This window comes from Carassius carassius, chromosome 8 (assembly GCF_963082965.1).
Source record: "Carassius carassius chromosome 8, fCarCar2.1, whole genome shotgun sequence".
Classification (NCBI taxonomy): Eukaryota; Metazoa; Chordata; class Actinopteri; order Cypriniformes; family Cyprinidae; genus Carassius; species Carassius carassius.
In genome coordinates, this window is record NC_081762.1 from 3,089,731 (window position 1) to 3,111,529 (window position 21,799).

Genomic DNA, 21,799 nt, shown 5'->3' on the forward strand with positions numbered 1-21,799 from the left:
AATAGTAGTAGTAGTATTAAAGTGTATTATTTAAATTGAATTACTATTGAAATGGAATGCAGAAAAATTTAAATGAATAACACAGAATTTGGTAAAAACAAAAAATATATTATTTATAATTATTAATATAATATTATTATACAAATTAAACTAATTTATGAATGCATATAAAAAATCTATTAATAGACTAAATTTAAATTAGATTTGCTTTTGAATTTAACCATTAAAACAAATTTATCAAAAAAAAATTAAAAATCTGAGAAATTAAAAAAAGAAAAGAAAAAAAGAACGCAATTTGCGGAAAAATAAAATGGAATTTGAAAAAAAAGGGATTTCATAGGACCTCTTCTCATGTCATTCATCAGGTCATCCAGTTCGCCCTGAGGGACTATATCCAGTATTGGTATTACACTCTGAGTGATGATGAAACGTTCCTCTTGGAGATCCGTCAGACGGTCCAGAACGCACTCGTCGAGTTCTCCACCAGGTAAGACACCTGTCTGACGCACATCTGTGTCAGCATGTGAGTGACAACACCTGGCCACAAACCCAACACTGCATTCAGATGTGCTGACACATTTCCCCCGTTAATCCTGTAATTCATGAAGTGCTCAATCTTTCCTTTCCCTAGGTCTAAAGAGGTGGACTGGCAGCCGTACTTCACCACCAGACTGGTGGATGACTTTGCCACTCATCTGCGTGTTTTCAGGAAAGCTCAGGAGAGGCTGAACGAGAGAGACGATCCAAAACAACGTAAGGATTGTTCTGTTCTCTTCTCTCAGTCTGTGTGCACAGTTTATCAGTGGCAAGACTGCAATACTGCTAACACTTCACTCTAAGGTCTCATTAGGTAATGTTAGCTCATGCATGTAACTATCACATTTTTCAATAATTAATTAATGAATATACATGCATTTATAAAATGTATCCATATTTATTAAACTTATTTTATTTCAACAGGTTGCCAAAGAAACATTTATCGCTTTCATGTAGTTTATGTCGGTGAATTAATTTAACTAAACTAAAACTGCAATAAAAATTAATGAAAACCATATAGACACATTAAAAATAAATAAATTAATAATAAAAACGACAAACACGCAATTAAGTACTAATTTGAATTCAAACTAATTGTTTAATTAAAAATGAATTAAAATAAAAACTAAAATATTAAAATAAATGGTAAATCAAAAAAGTAACCTACATTATAATAGTATCTCAGTTATACTAAAATAACCCTGATTGTTAGTTCATGTTGACTGAGTGTAACTCTAATGAAGCAAAAAGTAAAAATGTCATCATTTGCTCGCTCTCATGTGTTTTCGAACCCATATAACTTTTATTTCCTCAGAGGAATGAGGAGGTAGATGTTTTGAGGAATGAGGAATGAAGAATGAGAATGCAACCTAGAGCTTTTTATTGCAGCACAGCTGATTAGGAAGTGATGTAAAGATCTCAATATCAGGACTAAACTTGAGTCTTTTATGGCAACTTGATTGCACTGACTCTAGTGCATGACACTGTCTGTGTGTTTGAGGCAGGTGACGCTCCGGACGAGTTGCTGGACTCGTTTTTTGAGGCGGAGGTGGAAATGGAGAGGAAGATTTGCAGAGATGTGGTGTGCACGTCACGCAAGGATGAAGAAGGTAAGACAAACACGGAGGATTTGTGTCTATAGACAGTGGAGAGACTCCAGCTCAGTGATTCAAGGCCTGATTTGGGTTTATGTCAACAATAGTCATGAATAAGTCAAACATGCTTCTCTAGGGCAGATCTTATACACCAGATCAGCTGAAAGACTTAATTTGCACAAAATATAGACACACACCCAGTCATGAATACAAGGAAGTGCTTTGAGAAATATTTAAAACAAGATTGCTGGGTGGAGAAGTGTGTATAAATGTGCCCTGTGAATATAAAAGATGTCATGTGATCATCAGTGATCACAAATCATTTACTCACCCTCATGTCTTTCCGAAACCAACTTTCTTTCGTCTCCAGAGGTTTTGAAGCATGTTAACGCTGCTGTTTTCCACACACTGATAGTAGATGGGAACAGTAGCTGTTGAGTTACAGAAATACACACAAAAAAAATCACAACGTAAAATTAGATTCTGTGGTTTTTGAAGAAATTTGAGGACATAAAAAGTCTTAAATGTTATTAAAAAAAAAAAACGTAATTATCAATTTTAGATGATAGGTGAGTCACGATAAGGCCAAGTGTGATTGATAAACTCTAAAAGTCAATGATTTAAATAAATGTATGTGAGCGCTGCACTTTAGTTTTTTTGTTTTTCTGGTGCAGGTTACCTGCGGGATCTCTGTGAAGTGCTGCTGTATCTGTTACTACCTCCTGGAGATTTCCACAACAAGAATATGAGATACTTCCTCAGGGTGATACACTCACACATTCATCTAAATAACAGCTTGTCTTTGGTCAGCTAAAACAGGGATGAGAACTGTAAAGCACTGTTTACGTGGAGAAAACCATGCATTATTGTTATGCAAACTTTTTTAAAGACCTGTAACCTTCTACTCTGCCTTCCGTTGCAATGAGAGAAAAATTGATACTGTTAAAAATAGTTTTTGTTATTTCAAATAAAGCTAAAATAATATATAAGATGAAAAACTGAAACCTAAAAACCTGAATTGAAATGAAAATGGAAAATATATAAAAATAAACTTCGATTCAAAATATTAATACAAACTATAAATCAATACTACAAGAGCACTGCTCTTAAAACATTTTCAGTCTGCAAAACAAATAAGATGAAAAACTTAAACCTAAAAACTTAAAAATAGGGAAATGTTGCCTTGCAAATTCATTGAAATAAAAAAGGTTAAGTACTAAAATTTCTAAAACGTAAAGTAAAATAAATGTAAAAAGAAATATAAAAAATTTAAATGGCATTTTTTTTTTAATAAAAAGTTTAAGTTCTACAATTACTTATAGTAGAATTAACAATAAAGCTAAATAAAATAAAAAAGACAAACAGCAAAATTACTAAAACTTAAAATAATATTAATAAAAATAAATACAAAAAATATAATAAAAATGGAAAAGTCAAATATGAATAATACTGTAATATATCAGATAACATTTATTCTAATTTAAACTACTGCAAAATAATTTCCCTTTAAGATGCAATTTAAATTATTTTCTGTGGAAATTGATATTATATCACAAAAGATGTGGATAGAGCTGAAGTTGTTCCTTTAAGACACTGGAAAGCAGACACATGGGTTTTGTTCTGAGATCAGGGCTCTTGGTTGATGTGGTCCTGACAGGTCTCGATGTTGAGTCTACAAGATTAGAGCTGCAGTCTCAGTGTCTCGCACTCAACAGACTTGATGTTGATTAACTGACTGACTCTTTGATGTCCTGCAGGAAGTTTTGGCCAGAGGAGTTCTGCTGCCCTTAATTAACCAGCTGAGTGACCCTGATTACATCAACCAGTTCATCATCTGGATGGTGAGCCCTGCTCTGCTCTTACAGTCCAAGAGCGTGTCATGAATGACCTTTAAGAAGTTTTGTGTGTGTGTTTAGATTCATGACTCCAGCTGTAACTACGAGGCCTTCTTGAACATCTTAAAGCTGACAGACAAAGCAGCCGAGCTGGAGGCCGTCAAAGACAAAGTCCTGGAGGAGCTTCAGTACCTGCGATCTCTGGACACGGGAGGAGACGGTACACTCATGCTCACACACACACACACACACACACACAAGTTCAAGTGTTAAGTGCTTTTTCATTCGGTTGGAAAATAAACTATGAATACTGGGGTTTGTTTTGGAAAATTTGAGAGCAAGTTCAAGGCTTTATAATAACAAACACTGTTTACTCTTCATCTTCACAGATATCAACTTCATAAAGAATCAAATCAATAGTTTGCTCTTTGTGAAGAAGGTCTGTGAAACACGGATACAACGGCTGCAATCAGGGAAGGTAAACATCTCTCTCCTGTTCCATTCACATGTGCTTCATTATAATACGTGAATATTCATTAAAAACATTTCTATTTCCATTTCTTTTAAAAACTGATCAGTTTATTATTAACAGTAGTGTAAGTGAAATATATTAAATAATTCATCTTAATCAGGGTTATGTAGTTAACTGAAACTAAAACCATTATAAACATTTGAATTTCTTGTAAAAAAACAACAACAGCTATATTTTAGCTGCTTGCAGAGGAAGCATTTCTCATTTTAATTTTATTTGTCTTGATGCACTTTAATAACTTAAACTGAAATATAAATTAATAAAAGCTATACAGTATCTAATTATAAAAAACGAATAAAATAATAAAAAAGTTACAAAAATCAAAAATAATTAAAAATATGAATAAAAACTGTAATGCTATCTAAATAAGAGTGTATGACAAATTATAAATATATGGTTATAATTAATATAAATACAATTTTAATTATATTATATAACATTAATTATCACTTAATTATTACAGAAAAGTATACCGATGATAAATATAATTAATTACTATTATTAATAAGAATATTTTTTACAAAATACAGAAATTACTATTTACTAATAACTAGGGCTGTGAATCTTTGGGTAGGCTTCGATTCGATTACGATTCATAGGTTGTCGATTCGATTCAAGAACGATTTTTGAAAAATTTAGAACGATTCAATTCGATTTGATTCACAATTAAATTCGATTCGATTCGATTATAACGATTCGATTCTGCATTCTTTAAGTGCATTCATGGGATTATTTAAATGCTTCTACTAAATTCTTTAAATGCTTAGTCAGGGGGCAAATTACAGTAGCATTTATGGTTAGAGAACCATAGGTTATAACAAAAAAACTTTTTTCCATTGTTAAATGATAGTTTAATGATGTGACATGGCATACGTAAAAAATGTATGTAAGCCAAGTTTTTAAAAAAAGAGCTTAAAGAGTATTATGTATAAGCTAACATTTTGTCACACCAGGGGCGTAGCCATAATTTCAGAAGTGACAGAAATGTCAAATACAATCATTTTATGTATGTAGCCTATATAATAATAATAATAATAATTATAATTATTATTATTTATTTTTTTTCACAAGGAATTATCTTCTTTTTTAATTACTTTTAATTAGCTGTAATAAATCAAATACACTGCTGGACAATAATCAATCATTTGTAATCGATATTTTTTTCCTAATGGCAATTTTATGATTGTTTTATATACTAGGCTATATTTAATTAGCAATTATTTAAATTTTCTGCACAGAATAAGGTAGAAAATATACTTTATAGTTTTTGTACTGTAATAAATGTCAATTAGCACTGCATCATTCATAAATTGTTTGTGGGTTTCATCAGTTCATTCTGCTTTTATTCAGTTTAGCTGCAGATAAAGCCTGGCACGTCTATGAGAGCGAGATCGCTTCTCTTTCAGTGTGAAAACGTCTTCATCTCTATTTAACTTTATAAACTACTCAGCGAATGATTCTGAGAGAAAACGTGACAGATGTCTGTTTGCTAATGAAACAAACGCTACTTTCATGCATCTGATTATCAGATAAATCTCGCGCTCTTATTTCAAGGTCGTTGTTAATGCTGTGGTTAATTTTAAAAGTTTCCTTCTTATATTCGGTTCATCCGCATTGTTTAAACACATTTATCATTCAATGGATCTGTGCGTATGATTTAGACACTTACATTTCTGCTCCGTCCATGCAATAAACACAGCTGTCGAACGCTCCGGTAACTCCGTCTGTAAGATGCAGAGCCATTGACAAACTACAGAAAGGTAAAACTACTTCACGTTAGCATTACTTGCCACGAGTCCTATAGCTCACACGTCAGCTGCGTCAGAGACGAACGCCGTGCGAGCGCAATCCTGTGACAGTCTCAGTCGGTAAACAGTGGAGCGCGTGAAGGATAGATAAGAGGCACGATTCACGAACACTCTTCAAGGTCTACATTAATTCCTGCGTGTAGTAATTTAATGTGTATACATTTTGAAGCGATTCATTCGATTCTTAGCATTTTGAATCGATTACTGTCCAAGATCGGTGATTCATGATTCAAAAATCATGTTTCAAGATCGATGCATATGAATCGACAGGGTTTGTAATCGATGCATCGAGAAAACGAGTGAATCGTTACACCCCTACTAATAACAGTATTATATGTTATTATAATATTGCAAACAGTTATTTCTGTATGTTTCTTAATAATTAATAACTGTTATTAATAGTGTTGTTTTATTACAGAAATAGCTGTTTTTCAAAAACATTCTAAAATACATAATAAAATTTACTTATTCTACTAAAAAAAAAAAAAGAATAATAATAATTTCAGGTTTTAACAGCAATTAATCAGTTGTCTGACAATCAACATTTCACCTGCCAATATGTCTTTTGAACACTTTTCTGAACAGGAAGTTGACACATTGAAACTCGCAGCTAATTTTGGGAAGCTGTGTGTGATTCCATTGGAGCATATATTAGTGCACAACATCGCGCTGCAGTTCTTCATGGGTGAGTCGAGGCAGATGCACACAAACTGTCCTCTCTTTAGATATCATTCCTCAATACCTTTAATCTCTCTGTGTCTGTAGACTACATGCAGCCCATGGGCGGTCAGGCGATCCTGTTCTTCTGGCTGACGGTGGAGGGCTATCGGGTCACAGCCCAGCAGCAGCTGGAGGTCTTACAGAGCAGCCAGAGAGACGGGAAGAAGCAGAGCAGCCAGACCACCAAAGGCCTGCTGAGAGCCGCCGCGCTCGGCGTCTACGACCAGTACCTGTCCGAGAAGGTGAGAGGATTGAGATCAACCGCTAAGAATGAGTCGAGGCTCCATGAAGTGATGCTTGACGGGTTTATGTCCTCTTAGGCCTCTCCGAGGGTGGAGGTGGACGAAGCGTCTGTAACCAGACTGGCTCAGAAACTCAACAAAGAGGATCCCACACCCGAGATATTTGATGAAATCCAGAAAAAGGTAATGACAGATGTTCCTTTGAGCACATGTGACCCTGGAGCACAAAACCAGCTTTAAGTCTCTGGAGTTTATTTGTAGCAATTTTTCAAAATTACATTGTGTTAGTCAAAATTTTATGCCAAAAATCATTAGGATATTAAATGAAGATCATGTTCCATGAAAATATTTTGTATCTTTCATACTGTAAATATATTAAAACATAATTTTTGATTAGTAATATGCATTGCTAAATATATAAATCTCAATATTTTGAGAATTATGAATTTCTTTGGAGTTCAGTAGTATAATAAAGCAAAGACAATACAGCCATAGATATTAGTGTTGTAATCTTACTGTTGCTATGTAAAATAATATTTACAACAACAATTATTATAATTTTATTATTTTTATTGTTGTTATTTTTTTTATTATTAAGTTATTGTAAAATACTTTACAGCTCAGTAGTATTATCATGATGGTTATTGAATTTATTTATTTTTATGGTTCCATTAAATAATAATAATAGTAAATAAATACTAATATAAAAATCTAAATAGCAGTGTTTCCTCATTTTGTTTGTCTGCCCGTGGTTTTTTATTTTATTTAATTTTTTTATGAAATAATTCACATAGTTTAATGGCCAGTAAAAATATAAAAATAAATATAACGTCACTTCAACGTTGATCAGAAATGTTTCTCAGAATTTGTGAAAGAGTTTTTAAGAATCATGTGAGTAATGATGCTGGAAATTCAGCTTTTATCACAGAAATAAATTACATTTAACATATATTCACCTAGAATACAATTATTTTAAGCCCACTGTATTAGCTGTGTGTGTTCCTCAGGTGTATGATATGATGTTGCGTGACGAGAGGTTTTACCCGTCGTTTAAGCAGCACCCGCTGTACGTGCGGATGCTGGCCGAGCTGGACATGCTGAAAGAGCCCAGTTACATGGGGTCAGACCACGGGGACGGAGGTGACACACACACACACACACACACACACTACCAGATGAGTCTGTTTACACATCATCTCCTCAAATTCATTCACATTTCTCTGTTTCTCCAGAGTCGTTCAACGGGTCCCCAACAGGAAGCATTAATTTAGTATGTCAAATAAAGCCGTTCATGTGTAATATTTACATACATCGGGCGTGTTTGAGTGTGTATGATTGTTTCAAATGATTGTGTTTTGTAGTCATTAGATGATCTCAGCAGCGGGAGCGTGGATGAGTCTGCTCAGCTTCATGCCTTTATCTCTGATACGGGTGAGAGCTTTACCTGCTGTTAACCATTTCAGCAGATAAATACTGTACAGGTTTACAGTTCAGCACTGTGTACTTACCAGGCACAGTGTTTGCTGTCCTCAATCTCTCCTTTTTGTTGTTTATTGCTTATAATGACTAGACAATAGCTTAGTTCAACATGGTAGAAATGTGGTTATTGCATTATATCTGCTTACAGCATTGTGTAACAATAGAAAAAAAAGAAAAAAACTTTCCACCTTAATTTCAAAAGAAGAAAGAATTCATATTGTGTTATGTGAGAATTCATATGAGATAATTAAAGGGTTCATTGGATGCCAATTTTCCAAAAGTTGATATTTTGAGATTATTAAGGGTCTTAATGAAGTCCATAACATACTTTGGTTAAAATTTCTCAATGGTAGTGTAAGACAACACCTATTTTACCCTGTCCAAAACAGCTCGGTTCACTGTGTGCTGCTTCAGTGCATGTCCCTTTAAATGCTAATGAGCCCTGCTGACCCCGCCCCTCTCTTCCGTGGAGTGATGAGCCATTCTCATGAGACTGTACATTTGCTAACTTGCTAATTAGCACATTATTATGAAAGGCAGTTTGCAAAGATTCATTAAAAAACTTATACTCACTTCATCTGTTGGTGAAGCCAATTTTAGGCTCCTCCCACTTCTCATTGTTGTTTTGCAAAAAGTGATGTATTAAGAATGTTAAATTACACATTATGCAAAGTATTTATATATAATTTAGTATTTATTGTACTTTAATTTATGCTATTTTTTAATTACTGTATAAGGCTATATATATAATATATATATGTGTGTGTGTGTGTGTGTGTGTGTGTGTGTGTGTGTATATGTAACACACACACATATACTGTGACATACATATTTAAAATATCTTAAATGTTAAATCAATGTTTTTTAAATATATTTTTAAATGGCATAAATTATTTTGGCATAATTTTTTTTTAGTTATGTAGAGTGATGAAGATAATGTCACAAACCATCACAACTGTCCTAAAATTAGCTTAATTTTCTTTATGTAATCTATTTTTCCTTTTTTGATTTTGAGGTGAAATATGACCTCTCTAATAAGTGCTTAAGTTCTGTTTTACTCATTTAGTTTCTTTGAACTGTTTAATTGAGTGTTAGTAATGACTCGTGTAAATGGTAATAGTCTGTGTGTGATGTAATGATCTGTTCAGTGTGCGCCTGTGAACTTTCCTCTCTTCTCTAGACATCACTTCTTCTCATTTTCAAGCTTCATTTATTTGAAGGAGCAACTCTTCCTGCCACTTTGTGTTTGTTCTTGTTGTGACACTATCATTTAATTTTCTTACGTTCATCTTTTTTTCCCCTCTGTCCCTCTGTCGTCTGTCCTGCTGTGCTCTGTCTGCTGTGTGGTTCTTCTTCTCTTTCTCCCTGCCATCGTCTCCATCGCTCCTGCCTCTCTCTCTCTCCCGCTGTGCTGTAGCTGATGCTTTTCTAAACCTACTTCCTGTGGCAGGCGTGTGTAACGATCACGGGAAGACGTACGCTCTCTACACCCTCACCGTCATACGCAAGAACTCGGACGGCAGCGAGGACATCTGGAAGACGTACCGGCGCTACAGCGATTTCCACGACTTCCACATGCGCATCACAGAGCAGGTGACACCAGTTAACCCTTTAATGAACACCTCAACTGTCAGATCAGTTTGTTGTACTGCCTTAAGTTCTGCAGATTTTATACTGTATTTCTATATAATAGTAAAAATATATATATATAAAATTAAATCTGCATATCCTAAAGGGCAGTACAACTTTGATCAAAATGCAAGTATCTATCTATATATATATATATATATATATATATATATATAGGTATAGGTAGTTTGTTGTACTGCCTTTAAATTAATTACAAAAAAAAATCTGTAGATTTTATATTCTCATTTACTATCATATTTTTTTATATTATTATTTAATACAGTAGAAATTGTAATTAAAATCTGCATAGCTTAAAAGCCGTATAATAAACTACACTGATGCACAAATTCTTATTAATACCTGAATGAGATTTTGGGGGAAATTTGCTTAAGTTACAAATAATGTCATCATTTTTACCCCACCTCTCATTTTAGAAATGTAAAAATATTTTTTTTTAAAAAGCAAAAGACTTTTTATTCTGTGTGTTTCTATATAAATATACTGTGTGTGTGTGTTAAATGCTTTTTTTAAGTTATAGTTATGAGAAATTTCATTTTCTATAAGCAAAATAGGTATTTTAATTGTTATTATTAATATGATCATCATTATTATTATTTAATTATGTGTGTTCAGCAATATTGGTAGTTGAAATCATCACTGCGTTTGAATTCTGTGGGAATATTTTGTCTGATCTAATTGGGTTTGATAGATGTCATGTTTTCTAACCCATGTGTCTCGTCTTTAGTTTGAGAGCCTTGCTCCGATTCTCAAGCTTCCTGGAAAAAAGACCTTTAACAACATGGACAGGGAGTTTCTGGAGAAGAGGAAGAAGGACCTGAACGCTTATTTGCAGGTGGGTCAGATCGGGACGGGTGTTTATTTTGGGTTCTGCTGGCTCAGGTGTGCTGAGAGCTGAGTTTGTCTTACAGCTTCTGTTGAACCCTGAGATGGTGAAGGCCTGTCCCATGCTGCTCCCCTACATCTATGACTTCCTGGAGAACAAAGCCTACAGCAAGGGCAAAGGAGACTTCGCACGCAAGGTGAGAAATACCACAAATACAGGAAATGATCAGAGAAGGAGTTTCATACGCTCCAGCATAAAAAAATAAAGAATCTCACCAAGGCTGCATTTATTTGATCAGAAATACAGGAAAATAGCGGTCATTTATTTCTGTGATCAAAGCTGAGTCATGTTAATATGCTGATTTGCTGCTCATGAAACATTTCTGATTATTATCAATGTTGAACACAGTTGTGGAAACTGATACATTTTTTCTGTATTCTTTGATGAATAGAAACTTCAATAGAACAGCTTTTATTTGAAATGGAATCTTTTGTAACATTGTAAATGTCTTGTACTGTCGCTTTTAATAGGTTTAATGCATCTTTGCTAAATAAAAAGTATTGATTTCTTTAAAAATAATCATATTGTGACTTTTTTTTTTTTTTAAACATTCTTGTAAAATAAAACGTGGAGACTTCTCTAAACTTTTTTTTATTTTTAACAGTAATGCAATTTAATCATTAAATCTATGCACTGAAACACATAATCATTAATATTATATGAAACTAAGAGCTGGCACTTCAGGACACCCTGAGGAATAGAAAACGAAAAAAGTAGAGCAGGTTTAACATTAAATAGCAACAGCAAAGACACGATCTGAGTGCTGCAGATCAGTAGGCTGTGAGCGTGAACGCACCTCCATGTAGTACTCCAGAGAGGAGTAATAATTTTGTAAACTTGTCCTGTTCTCTGGACTCGGACAGATGGACACGTTTGTGAATCCTCTCCGGAGCTCCATGAGGAACGTGTCCAATGCCGTGAAGTCACTGCCGGACAGCCTGGCCGAGGGAGTGTCCAAAGTCTCGGCGGACATGGGCCGTATGTCCGAGAAACTTGGCCAGGATATTAAACAGTCCATATTTAAGGTAGAGCACGTCTGGAGAATCTCAGAGCACTGCGAGAAAGGCGCAAAAGACCAGAGACCTGTTAGTGTTAGTGTAACTGGGAAGCTTAGTCTGTGTCGTCTGTCAGTCGTTTCACATGCATGCGCAGACATGTAGGAAAAATATTTACACTCAAATGCCGTTCTTTTATGAATGCATGTCGTTGACTCCAGATGTGTCTGATCTACAGGTGCCTCCTTTAATCGCAAAGTCTGACATCGATCCCGAACACTGCCGCGTCTCGGCCCAGCTGGACGACAATGTGAGTCGACATCGAATCAAACTCGAACACAGTGGCCTGTTGCTTTTAGTGTGTGTAAAGCTGCTGATAAATAATGCTATTTTAATACTTGGAATAAGCAATTTTAGTAAAAGCTTTATGGTATAATGTTTAAAAACATGCAGAAGTTTTAGTGTCTTAATTTTTCTTATACTCTGCAAATTATTGTTGTTTGTTGTTGTTTATTTTACAGTACATATTATTATTAAACACTAATGCATTTCTTTTTTGTTTTGAATTTTTTGAATTTAATAAAATAATATTTTACAGTACAATAGTATTATTACCATAGTAATTATTTCTTATTGATTTTTATTAATGTTTTTATAGATTTAATTAATATTGTTATTACTATAATTGTTTTGTTTTTCATTTTATAATTTAATAAAATTACATTTAATATTTTTATCATAATTGTTATTATTAAATAAATACAGATTTTTTTTTATTTCACAGCACAATAGTTTTACCATAGATATGTAATTCTTTGTGATTTTAAATGTTTATACTTTAATACAATTATGACATTTATTTAATATTTATTGCAGTAGTGTTGTTACCATAGTAAACATTTATTATTATTATTTTTTTATTTAATAATTTTACTAAAATAATATTATTTATTATTTTCACCATTATTATGAAATAAAGATTTTTTTTACAGTACAGTAGTATTTTGCCCTAGTAATGTATTTCTTTATTCCTTTTTAATTGTATAATTTAATAATAATTATATTAAATCAAATCATTAGCTTGAAATCATTTATCTAATTAAGTTGCTGTTTTTTCAGTGCGTCTGAGTGATAATAGATGATAAGAGATGATAGAGCTGCAGCTCGTTGTGTTGATGAACAGGTGGATGATAATATCCCACTGAGGGTGATGTTGCTGCTGATGGACGAGGTGTTTGATCTGAAGGAGAGAAATCAGTGGCTGCGCAGAAACATCAAAAACCTCCTGCAGCAGCTCATCAAAGCCACGTACGGAGACACCATTAACAGGTGCGACACACACACGAGCTTGCATTTCTGCTCTCTGTTCAGAGCTGAACATGTTTTTGATTCATTGCAGGAAAATAGTGGATCATGTCGACTACATGACCTCGCCTGAGCAAGTGTCTGATTATGTGAAGAGGTTCAGGTGATGATTTGAAGCACACTGTGTCTGTTGTGACATGTTCTGATTCTGGTTTGTCTTCTGACTTGGTTTTTGTGATCCTTGCAGAGACTCTTACTGGCCAAACGGGATCCTCGCCGAGACGCCGCCCCGCAGAGACAAAAGCTTACGCATGAGGACGCGAGTCGCCGCTAAGACCACACTCCTGGGCATCATGCCAGGTACACACACACACACACACACACACACACATACACACACACTACAGCATGAATCTTGAATATACAGACATTTATGTGCACTCACAGCACAGACTATAGTGGAAAATCTGTAGTTATTCTTCAGATGGCACTCTTAATGTTAGCTTTACGTATTATCAAATAAGTCAAAATGTCAATAACATTTTAAAATGCTTTTAAAAAATCTCCTATGCTCCCCAAAACTGCATATAAATTTAATTAAAATGCAGTAAAATTGTGAAATATTATTACAATTTAAAGTAGCCGTTTTCTATGTGACTATTTTAAAATGTAATTTATTTTTGTGATCAAAGCTGAATTTTTACCATCATCCTTCGAGTCTTCAATGACACATGATCCTTCAGAAATGCATTTTGATATGCTGATTTTTATTATCAATTATCTTTGATTTTTAATGGATTCTTTGATAAATAGAAAGTATTGTAGAAAGTATTGTCTTATGTAATATTTCAGATGTCTTTGCTGTCACTTTTGATCAATTTAATGTGCCCTTGTAGAAGAAAGGTAACCATTTATATAAAAAAAAAAAATTATACATGGTAGATTAGTATCATGGTTTTTGTTTACTAAAACTAAAACCATAAAAAAAGTATTTTTAGTTGAAATAAAATAAAAACATTTAAATGTAATTTATTAAAGCTAATGGCCAAGGAAATATTTCAGATTTTCTTAATGTACTTAATTTTAAATATTAACCTCATGGTTTTCTGTGAAGCTGCTTTGATTCTATTGTGAAGAGTGCTATTCAAATCAATTTGACATGACTTTGACATGAAATGTTCTCCTCCGTCAGATGAGTTGAAGCACATCATCGGGGCAGAAACCACACGCAAGGGCATCCTGCGCGTCTTTGACATGTTCCAGCACCAACCGCTGAACCGCCGGCTGGCCTGCGTCTTTCTGGAGGGCTTCCTGGAGACCTTGTTTCCTCAGAACAGGTTCCCCGAGCTGTTCGTGAAGCTCCACTCGCGCTCGCCACGCGTGCTCAGATATTCACAGAAATTGCGCAGCTTGCACAAGAGGTGACAGACGGACGCTTCTCCTGCCGATGCAGAGGGGGAGGAGCCAGCGACCACCCGCCACAACAGAGTCGCCCCGACGGTGACATCATCCCGGCGGGAAACGCTGGAACACGCTCCTCCCTCTTAGTGCCTCGTGGCCGTCCTCGATTCAAGCACTGTATTGACACGGCCGTAGGAGAGAGGATTCATCTCATCATCGTGAACCACTACGAAAGACTGCAGCGCCCCGAGACATCGCTCTTTCTGTTTGACGTGCATTTCTGATCTGATGTTCTGAATGACACTGTGTAGATATATATATATATATATATATACACGATTTGTTTGGTATATTTTGGGTTTGTTTTGTATTTGGCATTGGTCGCCTCATCGTCAATATTGTATGGTGAGGGAAATCCGACCGAAGCAACCTATGCACCTTAACACTCATTACAAGCAGAACCATATGAGGAGGGTCGGGAGCGATGTTTGATCATCGTTTTGTGGCACTGAAACTGAAATAGGCGTAAAGTTATCCTGCCAACCAGTCGGTTGCATGAAGTGGGTGGAGTTTGAAACAGACCACACCCCTCTGTCTTTTGCTTAATTGTAATACTTAAGCTAATCTAAGGAATAGTTAATGCAAAAATGAACATTTGCTGAAGATGTGTTGTTCACTCTCAGGTCATCCGAGATGAGATGGTTTCTTCTTAAGGTTTGAAGAAATGTAGCATCGCATCACTTGCTCAGCAATGGATCCGAATGGGTGCCGTCAGAATGAGAGTCCTAACAGCTGATTAAAAACATCACAATAATGCACAGCACTCCAGTCCATCAGTTAACATTTTGTTAGTTTTTTCCTTGAGTTTTTAACTTGAAATATTAGTCCATAATCCATAATAACGCTTCCTCCAGTGAAATATTAGTGTTTTAGTCTGAAGTAATGGTTTGAAGTTAAAAACGTCTTAATGATAGATTTGTTACATGTAAACATGCAGCTTTTCTCTTCTTAAGACATTAACTGATGGACTGGATTACTTGTGGATTATCGTGATGTTTTTATCAGCTGTTTGGACTCTCATTCTGACGGCACCCATTCACTGCTGAGCATCCATTGATGAGAAACTGATGCAATGCTACATTTCTCCAAACCTGATGAAGAAACAAACTCATAGACGGCCTGAGGATGAGTGCATTTTCAGCAAATTTTCATTTTTGGTTGAACTATTCCTTTTATTGATTATCTAAAGCCGTCAAACATATCAAAGCGGACAGAGATGGTGGAATTCAAGCGTGTGTTTGCATGACCGTCTCGGACGGCTACGTGGAGCTCGTCACATACGGAGATATGCTGTAACGAATGTGCGTGTCGATGTTGGTGTGTGTCCTGTTTTTATAACTCAATCCAGTGGAGGGTCGCGTTCTTGTGTTTTTTTTTTCTTTCTTTTTTTTTTTTTTTTAAGTACTTTATTTTAGAATAGCAAGTGTAGCACTAAACTGTGACTGTCTGATGCCGAAGACAGTTTCAGCGAGAGGTATAGATTCAGCCTTAAACACAAGACTAAGAGACGTGTGTTTAGACGTAGCTTTCACACGGATGTGTCCTCGTACGCACACACTCTAAGGAGACATCGACTGTCCGAATCCTATTTTCAGTTAGAAAAAATCTCATTTGTTTTTGTGCAATATGTTTCTTTAATGCATGTTATATAATAATCGTACATGGGATAGTTTTCAAGTATATTCGAGAGAAGAATTTCAGAAGCCAATCCAAAACCACCGAAACATTCCGTAACTTATTTTAAAGGACTTGTTTTATAAGTCTGGCTTTTTAATGCTTGTGTTGGGGATGTTTGTTGTCGTCGTTGTTGTTTTTAATGTTTCATAACTCCTGCCGCTTTCTTGGATGGATGGGTTTAGGTGCGTTTTGCTTTTAGGAAACGAGTGAAAGCACATTATAGGTGAACGGATGATCAACACATGCAAAGACACAAAAGATGCTGCCGAGGTCAGAGGTCATCTGGCGTTTGGGCACATAGATCGTAAACACTGTTAGACACACTCCACTCTCCACGCTTTACAAGAACATGCACGGGTCATATTTCACCCCAAAGTTGATTTTGTTTTGTTTTGCATTGTGACATGCTTTTTAAAAAATGATTAAGAACATTTTTATTGAATACTGTAATATAAAAAAAATCTTAAATATATATTACAACTTAAATACATTTATATATATTAAAAAAATCATTTTAGAAATGAACAATAATAAATAATAAAAATGTATTTTATGATTATATTTTTATGTATATTATGCATAAAAATAATGTTATTTAAATTATTACAAATAATTAAATAATTATGATGTAAACTGAAATACAAAAAAATTATGTTTATGTAATAATGAGTTTCTTTTATTTTAGTAATGAGAATCGGGTAGAAAAATCATGGGAAAGAAAGTGTTTTCATTTCATTGTCTATGCAAACATATCATTTATTTATTTTAATTTTGGAGCAAAATATGACCTGCAAATGTTCTTTGGTCTCAGGTTTGATGAGATTGATTGTTGAGGCCTGGTTCAGAAACTGATCTGTAATCTGAGTAAAAAATAAAAATAAAATGGCACTTGAACTCTTGATTTGAAGGGTTTTGAAGATTCTGTGAGTTGCTCTTGTTTTGTGTCTGTTTTCTGTGATTGAGCAGCAGTTTTACTCGTGTGATTTGCCCGTTCGTGGTCTTTCTCCACTGTGATTGGCTGGCACTGAGAAGCTAAACTCTGCTGTGATTGGTCGAGTGACACAGGAGCAACTTCCCCTTTAGAACCACCAAATGGTCCATACAGATGTTTCTGATTTGATTTTGTTTGCTGAATCCCCGTACGTATGAATCTATGAACATGAACAGTGCATATTGGTGTATAGTATCTGTCAGCGGTGTGCCTAAATGTGCTGTCAATGATATTTTCTTTAACAAAGTAAGTCGAGTTGAATGGCAGGGTCGTTTTAATAGACTGAAAGGAGTAGATTGTTTGCATTATGCTTCTAAAACATTCATTTTGAGCAGCTTTACTCAGTATAACACTAATAAAATGAACTCCAACTCACTGCCCTATTCAGAGTGCTGTCATTTACTGTCTGTGTATCAACGAATACTGTCTGAGAGGTACAAATAAAACCTGTCTGATCACAAATTAAGAGTGTAAATTTAGATGCAGCAATCAAAAAACAAAACAAATAGCTGTCATTGCTCTCATCAAATCACATCAAATTAAAAATGCACAGGTTTGTATGTTTTTGTTGGATTTTTTTAATGCTGAAGTACAGTAGTTCAACTTTCCATCAAAAGCTGTCAAGATAACTTCACATTTCATAGACTGATCTTTTTATACTGAAATAAAAAGCATATGTCTATCCATCCATTTGACAAATATCTTCCAAAATAAATGTGCGATATTAATCATGTGTAAGAACAGTACCAGAACAATATTAATCCTGTTCTTATTCCATCACAGACACAAAAACCTATGAAATGTTATTTATTTTATAAACACTGGAGAGCGCCATATAGCAATAGTTTACTGTTGCATCTAAAACTCAAAGAAATCTACATTCATAAAAAATTACCATGGCATAAAATACATCAGAAATGTAACTTCTGATATTTCAGAATTCATCTTTGGACATTAGATAGTACAACATGCAAAAAGTCAGTGAGACGTGTCCCATGTGCCAATATTAGCGATTGCAAGCTTTATTAAAGAAAAAAGCAGGTACACACTAATGAAAGAAGAATTTGCTAGAATTTTTCTTTTCTTTTTTTCTCAGGATATGATGATAGAAGAACATTACTCTTACAGACAGATGACATGCTGATGTACAGCATTGGGTTCTCATTCTGCGCTGACTGTAGAAGACTGATCTCTGGCCGTATATTAAAATTACATGCAGTCATTGTAAAACACTTTCACTTGTTTGACCCATCTCTCATTTAAGAACGTTTGTAACTCCTGCAGGCTCTTAGGACGAGTTTCTACACCTTCATCCATTTTGTTCTCCGCCCAGTCAGCTCTGGAGAGCATTGAGTTTCCTAAACTGTTGAAGCAGCAAACAGCCATCCACTTGTGAGAGGGAACGTTCACTCTGTTGTTCAGATTATTGTTGCCAGGCAGAGCTCCAGTCAACACGTAAGCCAAGATCTTATTGTTGTTCTTCTGGTCACGACAGTGTTTATCCATAATATCTTTCATTTCTTGTTCTTTGCGAATCCAAATGCCTGTCTCTAAGTTTCTCTTCTGTGGAATGCTGTTGGTGAGAGTGAACGTAGACTTGGCAGTGTCTCTATCAGCTGCATAACGGACTGGAAATAAGTGACCGGGGTTGACCTGTCGATCGTTGGCGTGTGGATTGGTGTAGTCTCCAGTGATCGCCTGATGGATGAATGGCTCACGGATCTCTGATCCTACAGGTTCAAGCTACAGAACAAATAATTGAAAGAAACAGTCAACAACAAGAATGCATTCCGCTTTATATATAAGCTAGCAAATACTTTATATGAAGTGTTTCCATGCTACATTTTTGAGTCATTGTAAGAAACATCACCTGCGACTCGATCATCCAGGGAATCTTAGTTACTTCCTTGTATTCTTGTATTCCGGTGTATTTGTAAGCTGAGAAAAGAGGGATCTTCTGTGCTGTGTCGTAGAGGGTTGCATACTTTTTACTGCTCTCATATTGTTGACAGATTAATTTATAATTACTGTGCTGTGCAGCCGAATCCTGCAGGATGCCAGGGATATCCGGAGGCGTTTGATGGTAGAAAAGGTCACCGCATTTACTGAATTTGTCTACTAGTTCAGATGTGATGCATGAAAAACCCAGAACCAGCAGCAGCACAGAGATAAAAAGCCTCATCTTCCCTTCTGACGAGAATGTAGTTTCATGTGTCTCTGTTTGGACTTAAATGCCTCTCTCTAACACAGAGAGATTGTTTTGCAGCAGGAACGTTAACCACCATCCACAGTCTCACACCTCTAAATTTTGTAAACTGAAGTCTCACTTTCTGAAAAACAGAGTCAGCAAACATAATTAGAGTGTTAAGTTCTGAGTGTTCTTTCACACCTGACCTGTGAAATGGCCAAACTAGTGCTTTTCATGGTTTTTATCATTAACTTAAACTACTAAAAACATTTTGTTCATTAAAAATATAAACCTGAAATACAGTAGTCGACATTTGAAGTGGATCAAAAAAGTTCATCAAAGTTGTCCTAAGACAAGAACGCATTTTGGTTTTAGGTTTTTGGACAACTTTGATGAAAGGTTTTGATACACTTCAAACATTGACTAGTGTAAATATACATACAGTAATATTTTTGAATGTTTTAGAGAGAAACATCTATTCTGCTCATCAAGGCTGCATCAAAAATACAGTAAAAACACTACAATTGTGCAACATTATTACAAATGTAAAATAGCTGTTTTCTATGTGAATGTAATATAAGCTGAATTTTCAGCATCGTTACTCCAGACCTTCAGAAATCATTCTAATATGCTGATTAATGAATGCAACCTTGGTGCACAGAGGAGACTACTAAATACATTTAAAAATCTTAAGGTTTCCAAAAAGTACCGTATGTATATTATTTCAGGTTTATTACACTTAATGAAATGTTGTTGTTTTTTCTTTTCTCTCCTTTGGTAATGTCCAAACTTTTGACAAGTACTGTATTACACTGCTGTGAAAAAGTATTTGCCCCCGTCCTATAAAAAAAAAAAGAAAATAGTTTTTGCACTTTTGTCACACCTAAATGATTCAGATCACAAAGATAATCCGAGTAAATACAAAATGCCGTTTTTAAATAAATTATTTCATTTATTAAGGGAAAAAAGCTGTCCAAACCTGCCGGGCTCTACGTGAAAAAGTAATTGCCCCCTAAATCTAATAACTGGCAATGAGTCTTTCACATCGCTTTGGACGAGTTTTGGCACACTCTTCTTTGCAGAATCATTTTAATTCAGCCACATTGGAGGGTTTTCGAGCATGAATGGACAGTTTAATGTCATGCCAAAGCATCTCAATCGGATTTAAGTCTTTAACATATAGATCTTTGACATGTAGATATATTGTACATGTAGAATACACAGAAGAAGAAAGTTCAACACTTTTCAGCAATAACAAAAATTAAACACAAATGTGTCATTTTTGTTTATTAGTTGAACTGGATCATCGAATGTCAGTAGCAAAGACCTTGGTGGTTAGTAAAATGGGATTAAATACATAAATTATATTTGTGTTATTTAACATATAATTATTGCAGGTTTGTATAATATTCTAAGTTGTCGTTTGACTGTTTTTATTCATTTTGAAGAACATTGAATCTGTTTTTGTGCAGTTAGATGAATAAATACATGTTCATATTTAGTCTAGAACTACAGTAACATCATGTTCACAGCACACTTACTCTCGAGTTTTCTCCACATGACAACACAAGAGCTGTCAGTCAAGACATGGGAAACAATGTTTATATTAATTTAAAAAAAAAATCTGTATAGCACTTTTTACGATACAAATAATTGCCAAGTAACTTTACAGAAAATTATGTTTCTACAATATTTAGTTGTAGCTTGAGTAGTAGTGACCGTCAGTTTATGTGTATACGGCAGAAATGTTCGGAAAAATCAATTAAAGATGTAAACAAACAGATGATTAACACTATTAACAGCAATTATGCAATCAAACTTAGAGCAAAATGTGTTAGTTCTGTATGTTGATTCAGGGTTAGCATCATCTGGGGTCCTCTGAGGGTCAGCATCATCTCTTCTCAGGTGTTCTGGATCCAGACTGGAGCTTGTGTAAATCCTAGTAACCATGGGATGTAAATCCCAGCTGAAACTAAGAAACAAACAGAGACATAATTCTAGCCAAGTAAAATTAGTAGTTTAACCCAAGCTAAAGAATAATAATGTGCATTTGATCAGATATAACTGGATTACAAAATTATGAGATGCATTATTTGAATGCTTCGCCAAAGCTAGATTTAAACACAGAGAGTGTGTCTGAACCCCGAACATTATCAGGAAGGCTATTCCAGAGTTTGGGAGCCAAATGTGAGAAAGCTCTACCTCCTTTAGTGGACTTTGCTATCCTAGGAACTACCAAAAGTCCAGCGTTTTGTGACCTTAGGGTGTGTGATGGGTTGTAGCGTGGTAGAAGGCTAGTTAGGTACGCAGGAGCTAAGACATTTAGGGTCTTATAGGTAAGTAATTATAATTTGTAACTGATACGGAACTTAATAGGTAGCCAGTGCAGAGACTGTAATATT

At 34.9% G+C, this 21,799-nt stretch overlaps 2 protein-coding genes across 8 annotated transcripts in view; one reads left to right on the forward strand and one right to left on the reverse strand.

Moving 5' to 3' along the window:
* LOC132144975 (sorting nexin-13-like) overlaps positions 1 to 17,058 on the forward strand; it is a 32,341-nt gene extending 15,283 nt beyond the window's left edge. For 3 of the 6 annotated variants that reach the window (XM_059555601.1, XM_059555604.1, XM_059555606.1), the window contains exons 5-26: positions 366 to 487; positions 632 to 753; positions 1,542 to 1,646; positions 2,306 to 2,394; positions 3,389 to 3,472; positions 3,548 to 3,686; positions 3,856 to 3,944; positions 6,392 to 6,491; positions 6,572 to 6,768; positions 6,847 to 6,951; positions 7,776 to 7,908; positions 8,001 to 8,038; positions 8,130 to 8,199; positions 9,665 to 9,840; positions 10,622 to 10,729; positions 10,806 to 10,916; positions 11,644 to 11,805; positions 12,014 to 12,085; positions 12,959 to 13,104; positions 13,175 to 13,243; positions 13,328 to 13,440; positions 14,273 to 17,058. In XM_059555601.1, the coding sequence (XP_059411584.1) occupies positions 366 to 487; positions 632 to 753; positions 1,542 to 1,646; positions 2,306 to 2,394; positions 3,389 to 3,472; positions 3,548 to 3,686; positions 3,856 to 3,944; positions 6,392 to 6,491; positions 6,572 to 6,768; positions 6,847 to 6,951; positions 7,776 to 7,908; positions 8,001 to 8,038; positions 8,130 to 8,199; positions 9,665 to 9,840; positions 10,622 to 10,729; positions 10,806 to 10,916; positions 11,644 to 11,805; positions 12,014 to 12,085; positions 12,959 to 13,104; positions 13,175 to 13,243; positions 13,328 to 13,440; positions 14,273 to 14,505 (2,583 nt within the window). In that variant the 3' untranslated portion in view covers positions 14,506 to 17,058. The remainder of the gene's footprint in view (positions 1 to 365; positions 488 to 631; positions 754 to 1,541; positions 1,647 to 2,305; positions 2,395 to 3,388; positions 3,473 to 3,547; positions 3,687 to 3,855; positions 3,945 to 6,391; positions 6,492 to 6,571; positions 6,769 to 6,846; positions 6,952 to 7,775; positions 7,909 to 8,000; positions 8,039 to 8,129; positions 8,200 to 9,664; positions 9,841 to 10,621; positions 10,730 to 10,805; positions 10,917 to 11,643; positions 11,806 to 12,013; positions 12,086 to 12,958; positions 13,105 to 13,174; positions 13,244 to 13,327; positions 13,441 to 14,272) is intronic. The other 3 variants (XM_059555602.1, XM_059555605.1, XM_059555603.1) reach the window with 2 other exon arrangements.
* A 1,144-nt stretch (positions 17,059 to 18,202) lies between these two features.
* LOC132144612 (endonuclease domain-containing 1 protein-like) lies at positions 18,203 to 19,493 on the reverse strand. Of its 2 annotated transcripts, XM_059555176.1 has the most exons (3): positions 19,238 to 19,493; positions 19,080 to 19,147; positions 18,203 to 18,952 (listed from the first exon to the last, which is right to left on the reverse strand). In XM_059555176.1, exons 1-3 carry the CDS (start codon positions 19,389 to 19,391, stop codon positions 18,419 to 18,421), a joined length of 756 nt encoding a protein of 251 aa, XP_059411159.1. In that variant the 5' UTR covers positions 19,392 to 19,493; the 3' UTR covers positions 18,203 to 18,418. The 2 variants fall into 2 exon arrangements, with proteins under 2 accessions (XP_059411159.1, XP_059411158.1); XM_059555175.1 differs by having other exon boundaries at positions 19,080 to 19,493.
* Between the last annotated feature and the right edge of the window lie 2,306 nt (positions 19,494 to 21,799).